The sequence below is a fragment of the Zootermopsis nevadensis genome, unplaced genomic scaffold, assembly GCF_977971745.1.
Source record: "Zootermopsis nevadensis isolate Lab colony 2312 unplaced genomic scaffold, Znev_1.0 Znev_ptg000028l, whole genome shotgun sequence".
Classification (NCBI taxonomy): Eukaryota; Metazoa; Arthropoda; class Insecta; order Blattodea; family Termopsidae; genus Zootermopsis; species Zootermopsis nevadensis.
Genome location: NW_028259160.1, coordinates 10,669,999 through 10,688,039, shown reverse-complemented (window position 1 = coordinate 10,688,039; position 18,041 = coordinate 10,669,999). Strand labels below are relative to the sequence as shown.

The following is an 18,041-nucleotide window of genomic DNA, read 5'->3' as shown; positions in this document are numbered from 1 at the left end:
CCCGAACCTCATCTGTACAGCTTTCTGCTAGAACTCGTCTCTGCCACACCATGTCTACATGACTCGGACACGGCCTCACCAGCTCAGTGCCTTATTCAGTCTCTTCCTAACACGTTCTCTGCCTCAACCTGGCACTCGCGGACGAGGTCTATGACTAACCCGTTTCCGCCGGATACGTTTTGCAAAGAGGGCACGTGAGAAAAGGTCATACAGAACCGGATGGTGCAGACTGGGTACAGCAGAGTCCGACTTCTTCAGTGAGAGCGTACGTCAGAGACAGAAACTGTAAGACACCGAGTCTGGCATGTATCGGTTGGGTAAAATTTTGAAGGAAATTCAAAATTTTCAAAAAATCAAAAAATCATGGAAATCTTCCAAATGGCACACTAAATTAAAAAAAATTGAAAAATTTTCATTTCAAATTTTTTTCATATTTTTCGAAATTTTTTGGTTTTCTGCGCTATTTAGACAATATCCAGAATTTTTTGATTTTTCGAAAAATTTTCAAAATTCGCCCGACTCGATCCTCATAAGAACATCTATTAGCTAGAACTCGTCTCTGCCACGGCCTCACTCAGTCTCTTCCTAACAAGGTCTCTGCCGGACTCATTCTCTGCCTCACCCTGTCTCTGGCGAACAAGGTCTATGACTAACCTGTCTGTCCGATACGTTCTTAGCAACGAAAGCGCGTCCAGTCCGGCTTACACATGGTATGGCAGAGACCGGGTCAGGGAGAGACAGTGTCTGGCACAGACATTGTCCGTCTTCGACCCGGTATGTTAGAGAACGGGTCGTTAGAGGCCGAGTCCGGCGGAGACCCGGTCAAGCAAAGACATAGTCCAGCAGATATAGGTTTCGGTGAATTTTGAAAATTTTAAAAAAAATTCAAAAATCAAAATACTTAGGAAAACGTTCAAAAAGCGCACAAGACTAATCTTTTTTGGAAAACTTCAACTTCAAAAAAAATTCGAAAATTTCGAACATTTTTAATTATTTTCGTTTTTTTAACATTTACTAACTTTTTGAGAAATTTTCGGATTTTGAAATTGATACACCAGTCGCCGGCAGCCTATTAAAAATAACATAGCTTTCACTAATTACACATGCAAGATAATTATCAGAACTTGTTAGCACATACACTGCCCATACATGGGGATAACAATGTGTGCCCTCTCTGTTTGTAACAGAGAGGGAACACATTGTTCCTGGTTGTGACATGTGTGTAAGAAGTTACTGCCATATCATTAAGACTAAGCAGGAGGTATGAAGTTCTTTCAATTTATTACTTATATGTTGTGGAAGCCTGCAGTGAGGCTGGCAACTAGCATACATTTCTCTCACTTCAAATTTCACATTGTATCTTAAGGAACTAATCCTAATACTAGGTTTACGACAAATTGTGAAAGATGTAAAACTGCATATAATATTATTTCATCAAACTGAGTGAAAATTCATGGCTCTTTTCAACTAAGTTATTACAAACGCTGTGACAAGAGCAGTATAACGGTCCTTTGTAAACAATGTCAGAATAAGCCACCAAATTTGAAATTTATCATATATTTCAAATATTGCAAGTTCCAAATGTAAGATTTATTAACCTGGTCATTATCATCTCCATTCACAGGTGTCCTATTCTCCCCCATAAGAAATTCCAAATATTGTACTGATACGAGACAAAGTTCAAGTCATTTTGCATGTTACATTAAAACCATGCTTTATGTAAACATTTTTACAATGCAACTGCAAATAAATGCTTATTCAAGACCAAAATACTAATTCTATAACTATGTGCAAATATGTACATTGCTTTTCTGGATAGCAGAACTGTGGTCCAGTATGTGAAATCAAAATTATTTATTACGAACACACAAATATCTCCCTCTAAGGACATCTTCAGTCATATATGTTGATCTTGACTTATTTTGTTTTCAAAATTACATCACTGTGCCATGTGACTGAGTTACTCAGTAATAAATGTTACATTGATTGGTATTTTAAAGACATTTCAGAGGTGCAGTCGCAGTCAATTTAAAGGTACTAATCCTAAAAGTACCTCAGAGTAACAGAACCGCAATATGATGTCTTATTAATTGCCTGAATATATACTAAATATCTATAAGTTTCTAAATTTCGAGTTTATTTTACTTACATTTTGGTTGGAGGCTTTGTTGGTGAAGCGTTTTGCACTTGAATACTTTTACAGCTGTGTCTTGGTGTGATATTCCAAGAAGCAGTTTTTGTCCATACATAAACCCCCCTCACTTTTCTAACACTTCACACTGATTTTTCTTGTTACCCCGCGAGCTGAACACATGCGACATCGCAGGCGATTAGATGGAACAGGCCAGTAGTGTCCAGTCTGGTGACTTTATTGGCAACATTTGCTGGCCTACCTGGTGGTCTGTGTACACATGGCTGTTGTTGTCCAGCATGTGCTAGCATATTTCTCATTAGGGCAAGTCAAAATTCTCTGTGTGTGATTTTCTTTCCACCACACTGAAGAAAGAATAATATAACTGTTCCCTCTAATTTAGTGGATACACATTCTTTTCACCCATCATGCCCAGGAATGTGAGTAGCTTTGAATAGGGGGTCTGAAAATGAAGCCGAAACCCACTTGACATAAACAAAGTTTATTGCTTTATGGTTATAGTTTAAGGTTGACAGCTCAGGTTGAACTTGTCAGAACCCTAGAGAAAGTGATTCAATTTTTGTATCCCCTAAAGAGGCCAAAAGACGTAGCCAAGTCTCCTTACAATGTTGCAAATATTTACGTTCCGCACAAGGAACGTTCGTAGGGCCGAGTACTCAACTTATGTTCCTGACAAGGAACGCAAGTAGGATAAAGGTTAAACATATGGTAGGATTCCTTGGATGAGTGATCAGCCTGTTGCAAGGCCTCTATCTGTACATAGAACAGCACAACACGGAAAGACACGGACAAATATCAATTACTTGAACGGGATTCAAATCCATGGTCCCAGTGTCCAAATGCACAAGGCCCACACCTCAGACTATGCAGCCACTGTGACTGGCGACTTCAGGATAGTACCTTTAAATAATCCTCTACCTCTACCAAGATATTATTAACTTTAATATTATGAGAACTTCAGCATTCAGCAAGTTACTGAATCTTTAAATAATTTCAATGTCAACCTGAGTACGTAACTGTGGTTTAGTGCACTGTCCTCACTTCTTTGCCTAAGAATATACAGAAGCACTGCATACTCTTATTTTAATTCCTACAGTAGGGACAATGTTTTATGTAGACGCTGTCAAGAATGGACCACTACTTGCATCACTGCCTTTCTATGTCTTTACTAGAAACTACGATGCAGAAGGGAATGTTAAAAATCAGCAATTTTAATTCCATCATGAAACAATGCAGCCAGCCATTCTGCCAAACTATAATAGTGAAAATGTTAAGTCTTATTAGCCAATTAGTCAATGGTAATTTCTTATTGCCAACCACAAAATCTACTTTAGCCCTGAATATTCTTATATCCTCAGGTTTTTATATTGCTTCCTGTGCAGTAATTAAGGTTGGAAAGGATAAAAGATATATATTGGCTGATTCCTTAGTGTAAATGTGGATAAAACTTCCATCATTTCACAAATATGTAACATGTAGCACCTTTTGAATCACATCTGGTGTCATTTGGAACTTCCAACATCAAACTCTTCATTTCCTCGCTAAATCACTCGCATATCAGAATAAAGTATTTAAATCATTTATGTGGAAATGACACCATTCTCATTGAAATATTATATGTATCTTCAAACACTGATCAGCATACAAAAGAAATCTTTACACATTTTAAAAAATCACACTCACATATACACACTCTCATAATAAAGGTACACCACACGATGTAGTACGTGCGACTCTTACTATGAGGACAAGTACTCGTTTTAATTTTATTATTTAAAAGCTACAATGATTTTAGAAATGTCTTCTCTTCTATAACAGGATTAGTTCTAATTCTAAAATTTCCTTAACCCCCAACACAACCGACGCTGTCTGTCCAAACACACGTATCACCGCACTCACTACAGAACCCTTCACTGTTTGCTATGTCAGAATATCACAGATCTACTCCACTCTCGGAACAGAGATGCTGGTCCAGCACTGCATATACATTATTGTTATTCTTATTATTATTATTATCATAAATGCGTGCCTGGGACAGACTGGACCACTGCATGACAATGGGACCTGCAACAGTTTCTAATGTTGTGCCACGGGCAAATACAGAAGGTCTAAAATGTACGGTACATACCAGGCTTATTATTTTTACCGTCTTGCGCTCATGAGCTCTATATACAAAATGAGAGTCCAACGGAAGCGAAATACTTCAGATTCTTTTAACGACTATCAGACTAATGGACTTCTATGATAAATTTCATTAGGATGTGTATTCTGATTACTGTCATTTTGCCTAGTGCTGCATTGCTGCAAGAGAAAAGAAAATTATTACTTTACATTCTGGATAATTTTTAAATATACATATATATATAACAGTAACTAAGTAAATTCTCTCATTTGACTAGTTAATTCTTTAATTAATCATTACATTCTTTAATCCAGTGGTATTAAACCTGGGGTATGCGTACCCCCGGGGTTACGTGAAGACATCTTAGGGGGTACGTGAAAATTAAAAAAAATATATATTATTTTATGATAAACACTGAATAATCAGTAATGTAATTTATTTAATTTATTTTAGATGTAGATTATATACTATGTATAACTTGAATTATACACCAACGACTTTGGGGGTACAAAGTTGTATATCTGGGGGTACGCGAACAAAAAAGGTTGAATACCACTGCTTTAGTCAATTATATGGTTATGATGAGCATTATGCCTGAAAATTTAACTTGGAATGTCACATGCATGGACTGCGCTCATGGCTTTTACATTTTACACTGTTATTTCATACATCAAGACTTGTTTTGATATATTCAACTCATTGGCCTAACTTGAAATCACAATAGGCCAAGCAGGATTTGAGGTTTTCATGGCAGTGAGTCTGCAGAAAGCTGTCTTCTGGGTTGTTACACTGTGTAATCAGGGCAATCACCATGATGACGGAGGTAGCAAGGACCTCTGAAACGTCGGTAAACTTCTACCACACTACATGGCGCAACAACCCAGAAGACAGCCATCTTCAAAATTAGCCAAACATTTTTTGTTAATACCAGTGTTAATTAGTAGCAGTTTTTAATTATGTATTATGTATCTATTATAAACAGATAATCATTTACATATTATAATCAGTTGACAGCCATAATAGCAACATAATAAACAGAGAGACAGTTCAGTAAAGGATTGCAGATAATGTCATTAATATTCTGTAGACATTTATGGAAAATGGTACCAGTCATTTTTATTTGGAAATTTATAAATTCTAACGCCAATTCATAAGTTCAACATTACCGAGTGGCTTGTGGAATGAAATTAAGAACTGAAGTAATCAAATGCCTTTCAGAGAGATCCCCTTATATTGCAATTATCCATATTCAGTCAGACATGTCAATATGGATTCAGTAACCTATGTTTTTTGAGGAAGAGTAAAATAATTTTTTGATGAAGTTAAAGTATAAATGGAGTGAGGTGTATTACTAAAAATGTAGCTGTCAAGCATGTAGACTGGGAAATTTTACGTGAGTTTTACCTTTCATCGTGTTATCTACATTTTCTTTTGCGCTATTATTTGCTTCTTTTAAACATTACTATATTTCTGTATGAAATATAAATATCAGACCAGGGGTGTAAGCTGAGATTGATACTTACAGCCTGTTTCCTTTCCCACGTCTTCATAGCCATCTTGTACTTTTCAAACTCATGACACCAATCAGAGTAGACCTTCTGATAGTCATGAGACTTGCCCGGTGGGGCACAACGATGTGCGTCTACAGTGATGTTATAACTGCACAGCAGTGACCCTCCCATCCAGCAGTCATAACGTCCAGAGTCAGCCTCATTAACAGCAATAATCACCAGCCCATGTTCTGAAGTTTCTATGTACTTGTCTGGCCTGCGACATACAACACATTAAAAAATTGATAATATAATCACTAACATGTACTTCACAAACTGCGTTTAAAGGAATGGATAACAGAACATTCGTATGTTTCCTGGACACTTTTAAGCTTGTACAACTTGTAAATTTCTATCAAAAGAAATAAAAAGAAATCTATAGAAGGGGGGATAAAGAAGATAGAAATAATGTATATTTTTTACACTTGAAATTTGGAAGAAATAAATAAACTCACGAAAGACTGTGAGAGAACACACAGGGAAGGAGGGGGCGGGAGGAAGCAAGGGAGGGAGAAAGGAAAATAAAGATAAGAAAATAATGAAGAGAACTAAAATGAGAAAAACGAAGATGGAAGGTAGGAATTGGATTAAGAAAGGTTAATGTGTGTTATATCTCAGTAATAATGTGACCTGGGAGATGCAGTCGTTGTTTTGAAAGCACAAAGTTGGTATGCAAATTCATGATGCAGACTTGAGGTTCTTATGACTAAGTAAAGACATTGATTGTAATCTTCTGGGTTATAATGCCACGCAGTCTTATACGTGTTTACGAGGGTTTCGGATGAACATATTGCCTCCATCTTCATTGTCACTTCAACCCTGAGATGGAGACAATACATTCATAACCACCTCCAAAGCATTTTGACATCAAAACTGAAAACACCATACATATGTATGCATACATGTATGCCATAGAAAAATGCCCTGAAATTCCTAGATCCTTGCCAGGCAGGCAAAAACCATAAAAAGAGGCATTACAAACATGTCCAAATGCATAAATGACAATGAATCGAACCTGTATACGATCTGATAGCGTCCCTTCTCTTTGTTGTAATGGAACCAAGTAACTGTCTGACTGCTCAGCACCTCCGGCATTTTGAGAAAGCATCCCAAATGAATACTTTGACCCCATGTAACAACCATTTTCTTCTTCACTACACTACTGTCACAGACACCCATTGTACTGTTGGACACATCCTGCAGCAACCTGCAATCACACAATCATCACAGATACTTGATGTCATGCCCCCAGGAACATACCAGAAGAAAGGAGACTATTTTCGTTGTTTTGGCCTTCATCTTTTATCTGGTGAATGTTTATAAAAAAACTTAAAAAACATGATGTTTCAAAAGCTGGATCTTCCTTCATCTTCAGGTAAAAAGCGGCAGGACGCCTATTCTGTTGGATCTGGTAGATAGAGATGTTCTTAATCTGTGGATGTCCATAGATCAGGAACAACTTGGTCTACTGGATACAACTTTTTTAACTCAAGATGAAAGACAATCCATTCTTTGAAACAATGTGAATTTTTAACATTCAACAGATGATGGAGAAAGTATGAGACAAAGAAATTAGTACCACCATCACCAAAGATATTCAGGGAATAAGAAAGAAGATGCTTTACAAGATAGGATAGAATGATGAGACAAATTATATTTATAGGATCTTTTTCATTTTCTGTATTTACTAGACTTTTGCAAAATATTAAAATATCTGGATAACATTATATTTAAAAATGTCACACACGCACACATCAACTCTGCCAATATAAAAAGTGTATAACTAACACTGTGTCCCGCGCTATAGCCGCGCGGTCTGAGGCATCATGCTTCGGACCGGCGGTATGGAATGCGCGCTGGTTCGAGTCTGGGGGGAGAAGAAATTTTCTCATGAGCTTTCGACCAGTGTATGGGACCGGTGCCAACCCAGCATCGTGAGGAAATTAGGGAGCTACAATAAGTAGCGTAATCCGGTCATGAAAGTCGTGCTGACCACACGTCATCCTATATCTGGTTGGATGATCGTTCACCTCTGCTCAGGCACGTGAACGTGAGGCCAGCTGTTATGCCACGGATTTAATTTTTTATAACTAACACTATGAAGACCATTTACATAACCTTTACACAACCTTTATTCACTTTGAACATTTAAAATACTGACAGCAATTTGTTCTGTTAACACAGTTACAAACTATAATACATACAGTGCTTAATCTATTTTCAGTTGTTAATTTTAATAATTGAATCTGTCCCTTACCCTGGTGTAAAGGGTTTGCAGGAATTGGTATCTTTGTCCCATCCACAATATGGATCATGAACACAACGAAGGCAATTGTCATAACGTCGGTTGCACATCACTAGGTCGATCTGGCGGATACGATGATCAGAAGCCACATACAGGAATTTATGCTAATGGATAAAAATTAAAATAAATATTATTAACGAGAAACATTCTTACAGGAACAAGGGATCTCATCTCATCTCATCTCACCCATGCATGCTACATGCCCTGTGCATATCATCCTGCTTACTTTGAAAAACTTATCATACACAATGATTGTATATGACCCTTACTTGTCGTGATATTTCCATTAAATGGATCGGCTCCCCAGGAGTCACATCAAAAACATCCAGGAGTATGGATGAAGATTCTCCACTTGAATCATACCACTGTACCACTTTGTAAACTCTGCCCTCATCTGGAATACATATATATGGCTCAATAAAATCTTATGGGCGATCAGCTGTGTCAATTGATGGGGACATAGAAGGTCTCTTTGTGTAACCAGCTGACACTGCTGACTGCCCAACAAGATTTCATTGAGTTTAGTCAGCACAAAAACTTCAAATATAAATATATGGTTGCATTTAAAGAACATCTGATGTTCTGCTAACATGTTTCTGCAGTGCAAAAGTAACTAAGCTCTATTTTAGAAGAATAAATTATGCAAAGAGCAGTTCTAAATGCTCTGATGGGCCACGCCTGAGGTTAGCTCAACTAGGGGGCCCAACAGATAGGTTTTCTGACCTATTTCTCCCTCTTTACCTGATTACAACAGCAGAAATCATCTTTGGAAATACTGAATTTAAATGATGGACAAAGTCCAAAAAACTTTTAACTCATTTTTGTGTACTTTTATAAATATTTTTGAAGCTAGTTTTCCGATTACATATGAAAGTATAGGCAAAATAGAGAATGACTGGATTACGCAAGGAATAAAAGTGTCTTGCAAGAATAAAAGGAGTCTGTTTATCTACAGTAGGAACAGTAAAGACCCAAATGCAAGAGCATTTTATGTTAAGTATTGTAAAATTCTGAATAATGTTATAAAAGAGGCTAAAAAGCAGCATTACAGTAGACTTATAGCAAAATCAGACAATAAAATAAAAACGACATGGAACATAATAAAAAGGGAGACAGGAAAAATATATTTATCAGAACAAATGCCATCTCTTCTAATAAACAATGAAAAAGTAAATGATCCTGGAACAGTGGCTAATGCCTTCAATAAGTTTTTTCTAACAATTACTGAAAGCTTAAATTTAAATCAAACAGGGACAGAAGATGCTGTTTCCATTTTAAAAGCTGCATTTCCTGTAAAATTTTCTGGCCTTAGTATCATTCCAACCACCGAAATTGAGGTGAAAAGTGTAATAAATTCCCTCAAATCAAAAAACTCATCAGGTTATGATGAAATAACAAGTAAAATTTTGAAAGCTTGTTCAGCTTTAATTAGTCGTCCATTAACCCACATTTGTAATCACTCATTATACACAGGCATTTTCCCGGACCGCCTTAAAATATCAGTAGTACGACCACTGTACAAGAAAGGGGACAAAAGCAGTATGACAAACTACAGGCCAATTTCACTTTTAACTACTTTTTCTAAAGTGCTTGAGAAGATTATGTACAATAGATTAAGTCATCATATGCATGCTAACAACATATTAGTCCAGGAACAATTTGGCTTCAGGAAAGGTGTATCCACTGAAGATGCAGCTTTCAAGCTAACAGACAATGTGCTAAAATCTGTTAACCAAAAAATGCATGTTGGAGGAATTTTCTGTGATTTAGCAAAAGCTTTTGACTGTGTAAATCATGAAATTTTGTTGGATAAATTGCATTTTTATGGCATTCAAGGAATAGCAGCGCAATGGTTCAGATCCTATTTAACAGATAGAAAACAAAAGGTTGAAGTAAAAGCACCTAAAAACAAACAAAATTTTTTCTCAAACTGGGGAACAATAAAACATGGAGTTCCCCAAGGGTCAATTTTAGGGCCCATGCTTTTTATAATATACATAAATGACCTTCCTCCAACAATAAAAACAATAAATACTTTAACAGAACCCATAAAATTTGCTGATGACACAAGTGTCATAACTTCTAATAAAAATTTTGATGATTTCTGTTCAACATCAAACATAGTTCTGTCTCATATGAGTAAATGGTTTACTGCTAACAAGCTGGCCCTAAATCTAGATAAAACGAATATAATAAAATTTATAACAAATAACTCTCCACAGCTTTCTTTAAGTATTGGTTATAATGGGAAGTATATACAAGAGTCAATAAACACAAAATTCTTGGGTTTTCAAATTGATAATCACCTAAATTGGACTAATCATATTGATAAACTGATACCTAAGTTAAGTGGCGCATGTTATGCAACACTGACACACTCAGATCAGTATATTTTGCCTATTTTCACTCTTTAATGAAGTATGGAATAATTTTTGGGGGAAATTCATCAAACAGTAAAATAATATTCACTTTACAAAAGAAAATTATTAGATTATTGGCTGGTGTAAAACCTAGCAATTCATGTAGAAGTCTATTTAAGAGATTAGAGATCTTAGCTATTCCATGTGAATACATATTCTCATTAATGAACTTTATTATAAATAACCAAGAACTCTTTCAAACCAATTCTGCTGTACACAGTGTCAACACAAGGAATAAAAATCAGCTTCATAGACCAATTGCCAACCTCTCATGCTTTCAGAAGAGTGCATATTATGCAGGAGTCAAAATTTTCAACAGTCTACCATCAAATCTCACAAGTCTTGTAAATAAGAAGGAGCAATTTAAGGCAGCATTAAAAAGATACTTAATTACACACTCCTTTTACTCTGTCAATGAATTTATATTATTTACAAATAAATTATAAATTTTTCTTGTGTGTAATGGGTAGATCTATTTGCAGCTTATCATTTCTCTAGGTGAATACTTTGTTTTGTATTATGTGAAATTTATATAATAGTTTGAATTGTACTTTCTGTTATAATATTTATTTATATGAACATTTATTATCTTTGTTTAAACTTCATCTTCTTTGTACTATTACCTTTGTAAAATGTAATATCTTTGGTTCCTAATCATACTCTTTGGAAGTGTAATATCTTTCCCTTTTTAAACTATCTGATAAAGATTGAGATGGAGCAACAAGGGCGTGTATCTTCGTTCCTATACTCTACAACCTCAATGTAAGACTAGTGAAATTAATAACAAAATTAACTATTTTTGAAGTGCTATCACTTCTGAAACACTTCTGAACTCATGGAAATTTTAAAAGAATGAAAGCTTTGAAAAGATGAATGGGTTCTTTCATAAATTCACAGATAGTAAATGTTTATAAACTAAAACATACTTTTAACACACATTTGCAACACTGAAAATAACTTTGGGTACATATAAATTAATTACAGTAAGAAAATAGAATAGTGTGATAATTTATAACAAAAGGTTTAAAGAACAGTTCTGGAGACAAACATTTTCAACTAAAAGTAAGAGTTCAACAAAATACATGCCAATTAATGTACTGGATCTGCAGTTCAGTCATTAAATATTAAAATTCGTGGCTTGATAAGGGTAACAAAATTATCTGAGATCAGATTTATGAATTTAATAATAAAATAAAATTGTCAGAGAATATCTGAATGTGAAGAAAGCTAAATATGGGACGTATTAGCTGTCCCATTTCATAAATGAAACTGAGATGACTGTAACTCACTGGTCCCAGCGTAGAAGACGACATATTCCAGGTCGGTGCCAAACAGGTCAATTTTTAACTTGTCAACTACGAGATGAGTAAACAGGAGATCTCTCTTGTAGAAAACAGGTTTCCCATTTTCATGTGAAACAGCTGCATCCATCAGTGGATGTGATCTTATGAAGTTCAATACAGTATCTGCAAAAACAATATAATCACTACAACAAATTTTCTCAACACAGCAAATATTTTACTAATATTTGTAAAAAAAAACAACCATGCCTCGAAAACATTTCCTAAGTCTCCTCCTTGCAAGACAGAAATTTTACGATTACTGGCCGAGGACCGGTCATCCTGACGTCAGTTATTCGTGGTAGTTTCTACATGCGGAAGCCAAGACAGTTCTTTAAAACAGGACACATCTGTTCTTCAGACATACTTAAAATACATAATCATCTTTCCATATTCACTTTGATACTACATAAACTCAGTCATTCAAAATATCAGCTAAATAATGATGCACACCGGCCCAGAATTTATTCTTCGCTACAGCAGGTCTTTTGCTGCATACAAATTTTCAAAAAGATTTTTTAATCTGATGTCCATTTCCAAATTTAAAAATTTCATAGTATTTTCTGTAACTCTTAATAATTTTCATACTCTGCTTAATATGCAGTTTCCATTCTGTAATATCGTCATGAACCACATGAAACGGCCAACACAATAGTTTACAAAAATTCTACTCTTTGCATTCTCGAATAGGGAATAAGAAAGAAAGGAAGACAAAATGCAAAGACTTGTAAAATATATGAAATTTTAAGGCCTCCAAGGTCATTTTTAACACTTTCCCCTTTTAATGGAATGGGGCTTAAATATTAAAATTATAGATTTAATGGCGCCATAGCATCCAGTTCCATTTCCCCCACCTGGCAATGTCTCCGTATCATTAACACAGTCACCAGGACGTGGCTCGGGAACCCGGTTGCTCAGTACCGGAAGCCAAGCCGAGCTACTCGTCGCTTGTTCCTTAAACTTCCCTCTGAAAGCTTCTTGAATATCTTCGATGGCAAAGGAGCATATAGCTGATCCCATCAACCCATTCATCGACGTCGTGAATACACCATAAAACTTTGTGTCGTCACCAGGAACCTTGTAAATACTCTCTGCAAGAAGAAGACACAGAAATTAGTGTACGGTAAGGAAGAAGCTTTCTAAATGTCGCTCTCAATGAGGATAATGGAAAAAGAAGAATGGGAGGTTGGCGGAGAAGGCAGTCACACAGTGATGCTCAATGCACGACAAACCTCTCACCTGCAGATTTAAAAATTTCTGAGATTTTAGATTTCATTCAGTTTTTAACGATATCGACCACAACTGAATGACAGGAGAGCGTCAGGTGTAGTGTGCCGTTCTCATACGAACTACAGTTCTGTGCAAGTGTGAGCCTTTTATTTCCAAATTAACACACTTGCGTGTCAAGCTTTCACATATTAAAAAATTAAATCCGTGGCGTAACAGCTCCAGAGAGCCAAAGCCGACTAACTTGACTGCTGGCCTCACGTTCACATGCCTAAGCAGAGGTGAACGATCATCCAACCAGATATAGGGTGACGTGTGGTCAGCACGACGAACCCCCAGCCATTGCTAGCTTTCATGACCGGATTACGCTACTCATTGTAGCTCCCCAATTTCCTCACGATGCTGGGTTGGCACCGGTCGAAAGCTCATGAGAAAATTTCTTCTCCCCCGAGATTCGAACCAGCGCACATTCTGTATCGCCACATCCTACAAGCATTACTGATTGTAAATAATTTCCATAGAACTTACGAATTTCATTGAAATAGAAGGGAAATTCTCCAGGAATAGAGCAGTTCAAACGAGCCTTGAGGTATGTAGCCCAGTTCTGACTGAGGATATTCTTGCCACCTGTGTCCTTCTTGCACACCCGTGCCACTCTAGAGTATACACTTTTTCCACAGTTGATGTACTCCACAGCCGTCTCTCGAAAGAAGAAGAATACGTACTGCCCGATGTCATAGGACCCAACAAAGTTTGGTTCTGCGAAAAAGAAACACAGAATAAAATAATAATTATTGTTACGAGTATTTAGCCATGGAACCTTCAGGTTCGTCACCAAAGACGCGCACGTCAGCGAGCTATTACCACCACCCCCCACCCCCAGGCCAGAAGGCGTGACAATTAAACAGAATGATTATAAAAAAAACAACTGTCTGTGCTCCGTGAAAATGTGCAGTGCCGTGGTGCCTGAATAAGACTCGAACCTGGTACCTCCCACTCCGAAGTCACACGATTTAGGGTCAAACTGATCAGCTAGATTTTATTTCTTTGACTTGAAGTTCCATAATAGTTACAGTAAACCACTAAAATGAGAAACTATCTAAGAATAACACTCCAATTGCCTCAATGAGCATAAAATTGTGCAACTCTTAAGAATTAATGCAAATTTTATAGATAGAGAACGGTAGCATACTTCGGTGGGTAAAGACGGGAGGTTAGGCTTTTCAGTATTTATAAATGGTGAAGACGGGAGCAAATTATAAAGGATCGTAGAGAAATGCATATTCATGATTTTGCTTCGCTACATAGTTTTATTGGGCAGGAAGACAAAGTCAACAATATTTCACTCTTTCCTTTTATTGACAAAAACTGAACAACAAGTCTTGCATCACACAACAGCGATATTAATAAAACAAGCAAGCAATAAATACCATGATGAACAAAGCTGCAAAGACCTCGGCACTCAAGAAAGTGTTCGTACTGTAAGGAAATTGAGTGCAGTGTGATAAAACGTCATCTGGGTTGCTATAATCATTTCGAGAAGGTTAAGAAAAGATGAACACATTGCTAGGGGAAAGGAACAACAAATGCATACCGAAATCTGGTTCGAAATCCACTGACGACTGATCACAAGGAGAATGAGGAGGATGATTTATATACAGGTGTGTGTGAGAGAGAGTGCTGTTACCATTAAGCATCTTACAGAAGTACTTCCACGGGGACAAAAGTAGGGAAAAGAATACTTAAGAAAGGCGTGATGGATAAAATGCAAACTAAGTCATTGGCCGTTGAACTTCAACTGGATATTTCCAATGAAGAAACAGGAGTTGAGTTTACAGACTGGATTCATCTGGTTCAAAATACGAGTTAATGGCAATTTCCGGTTCCCATAAAAACGGACATTTTTTGACTACCTTCTGAATAAAACCAGCATAAAATCATTTACAACGAGGAAGATTCTGTTTTCAGTTGTAATAACTGAATAAATTAAAAAAAACAATCTTATAAACAGTGAAACAAAGGATGCGACTGAATTGATGGTGCTCCAAAAATGTAGCAGCTTCTGATCAGGGACAAGCCCAACCCGTAAGAGGTACGGAAAATCACAAAGATACCCGGAGAATTGAGAGGAGTTAATGTTCTCATCTCCTCATTCTCTACTACAATGAAGCTAAAACTGAGAATACTTTCACATGTTCAATTGTTTTCCATTCTTTTTCACTAAACAATAGAAATCGTGGTGTAATTACTCCAGCAATCATAAACCGAAGCTTCCAGTACTACCAATTCACTACCACAGAATGTCTTCCCTCTCTACCGCCGTCGCCCTTCCTGCTTTTTTCCAACAACCATCCCAACACAAACCTGACGCCTTGTGGGTCCATGGCGGGGTACGAGTGTGACAATTATGCAAATTGTTCTGGAATTACATAGGAAATTGCGTTGGTAGAAGCCAAGGCACAGCAGCGCTGGAGGTTTGAACCACACTAAGGGCAATCCAGCTGGAAGTTTCACACCCTACCCTGTCCCTTGCGGCATGAATGAAGAAGAAGAAGGAGAAGAAGAATATAACTTCATAAAAGAAAGTTGGATGTCGTAGGAAGAGATGTCTGTCTCTTTAAGTAAAACTGTTCAGAAGTTCCACACGCGCAGCAATAAATGATAAACTCACTTCTAATTGTCCTTCTCAGCAACCACTACAGAGAGCGTGTTTTTAATTTCACTGATTAACATTTAATTCGTCAATTTTGAAGTTTCCGTCTCCTCATTCCTAAATGAGCTATAGATCGAAACACATAATCGCCGAAAGTCGTCTTCGAAATACAGAAAGCCACTGACAACAAAACAAACTACAAAAAAACCAAGAATAGAGATCGCATAATAATTTCTACAGCGACAACCAGTGACTATTTTCCTCTAATCTGAAGCTCTCCATGTGATTTCGACAAGTCGAGTTTAAAGACGTCTATCAGTCCGTTTACTTTAAATATGTGCGTGTGCATTCGTCGAATTTCTGCTAGAACGTAATATCCTTTTGAAATGTTAACTAACGACGCTCTGATATAAACTGTGTTCAACAACACGATATCTGCGCCCCTGTAATTTAGAGTAATTTTCGCACCCCTTTCCGAAGTTCACGTGTACGCATGCCAGTTACAACTTTCTGTGCCTGCAGGGCGCAGGGACTATATAGGCCCAATGCCTCCACTTCCAGAAAAACGTCAGACAGGCAAGTAAGCAGGACTCAGGGATTCTACATTGTGGAAAATCCTTTGACACCAACTCGTGCGAAAGGAATCTTCCCCAGTGAGTGGAAACGCAAATCAAATCAAAGTGATGGAAGGCAGAATATTCAACAACCCCCCGCGCCCGACAGCCGACACCCGTACCGCTCATACACAACCATCATCATTTCGGTTCTTGCAGAGCAGTCGGTACAAGTTACAGTAGTTTAACTTTATTAAAAGAGAACGAACGCTCAGGCTAGATGAAGGGGAACAGAGAAATTCCCAGTTTACAAGATATGAACATACAAAGAACAGTGTCGATTTAAATTCACACACAGTCGATGTCAGACAGACCGCACTTCTCAACCCCATAAGCTCTTCCTACTCTGACGAAAGAACGGTTCACTTGAAGGCAAGCTTCTGTCATATGTTCGAGCATAAACGTATTTACACTCACATCGTGTACAAACGAGTACATATCAGCTCCGAGTCTGTTAACACTACACTGAGAGGAAAGCGAAAATGTCAACAAAAAAGATTCGTAAATAATACCGTAAGAAAGTAGGATACCGAACCTACTCATACAAACCAAGCAAATAACTGAAAGACATTTCAAGTGGTGGTATCGCTTCTAAAGCTGCTTACTGTCAATTCATTATTACATTCTGAGTCTGTAATATTCGGTTCAAATTAAGCGTGATAATATTAAATTTGGGGCTCTTGTGAACACATCAATAGACCTTCGGGTCCCATGAGACACAGGGAAGAAGAACTCTGGCCTTGTAATCCTGGGGCCTCGGGTTCGATTCCCGGCGGTGCCCGAATTTATAACTTGTGTTGGGTAAGGCCGTGGCCTGTCTTCGGGCCAAGATTTAAACCCTGAGACCATGAAATACGAAGCAGGAGTGCTAACCACGCGGCTGCAACGATCGGTCGGTCCCTTGGATGTTGGATCAGTCCACCTAGAAGCCTCATGCACTTACATGTCGAAATGAATAACTAGTACAGCCACAAAATAATTTCAGATAGCGTGAAACACGAATACAACAGCTAAAGCAGCAACAAGAACTGTAAACTGTTCTGAACTGAAGTTTCTCGTTACGCTAAAGTACAATGAGCGCTGTGGAGTAGAAAATATTCCGGCGTTTGCGAAATAAAAGAATTAACAGCGATAATGCTCTGTTGGATTTCAGTTTTATAACAGTTTTAAGTACACACGTGTAAATACAAACTCAAGGGTTGAAAAGCGAAGGGGTGAGGACACGTGGGGGAGGGGGGAGAGAAAAACTATCAGCGTGTTAAGGGAAGTAAAATTCCACGTAATTTGGACAGGCACATCAGCTTAATGAATACTATTTGTCCTCCTGCACAGTACTGCAAATAGTGGAATTCCGTATCTCTCTAAACAAGCGTACCAACCTCTCCTACATCATCAACCGCAAATAAATGCTACTAAACTTCCCCTCTTTTTACCCCTAAACTACCCTTTTCCCTGAATCACCGAACTACCAATGTGCAGTGACTGATAATGTTGTAAAATACACCCTTTGTGTACCTCCACCAAGATACGTTTCGATATCGATATTTGTTAACGCTGGAAATAGGAAGGAACAAGCGAGAGGGCGGTTAGGCAGTCTCTTTTGGTTCAGTGATAATCAGTATTACGCCATCGCCCTGACGATGGAAGTAGCAACGACA

General features: G+C 37.5%; 1 protein-coding gene across 6 annotated transcripts in view; it reads right to left on the bottom strand.

Moving 5' to 3' along the window:
• Window positions 1-1,262: 1,262 nt before the first annotated feature.
• Sema2a (Semaphorin 2a) overlaps window positions 1,263-18,041 on the bottom strand; it is a 576,182-nt gene continuing 559,403 nt past the window's right edge. For all 6 annotated transcript variants that reach the window (XM_087357602.1, XM_022083582.2, XM_022083583.2 and 3 more), the window contains 8 exons: window positions 13,645-13,875; window positions 12,744-12,980; window positions 11,839-12,015; window positions 8,399-8,523; window positions 8,082-8,233; window positions 6,840-7,031; window positions 5,798-6,041; window positions 1,263-4,453 (listed from right to left, as the gene is read on the bottom strand). In XM_087357602.1, coding sequence (XP_087213728.1) covers window positions 4,376-4,453; window positions 5,798-6,041; window positions 6,840-7,031; window positions 8,082-8,233; window positions 8,399-8,523; window positions 11,839-12,015; window positions 12,744-12,980; window positions 13,645-13,875 — 1,436 coding nt within the window. In that variant the 3' untranslated portion in view covers window positions 1,263-4,375. The remainder of the gene's footprint in view (window positions 4,454-5,797; window positions 6,042-6,839; window positions 7,032-8,081; window positions 8,234-8,398; window positions 8,524-11,838; window positions 12,016-12,743; window positions 12,981-13,644; window positions 13,876-18,041) is intronic.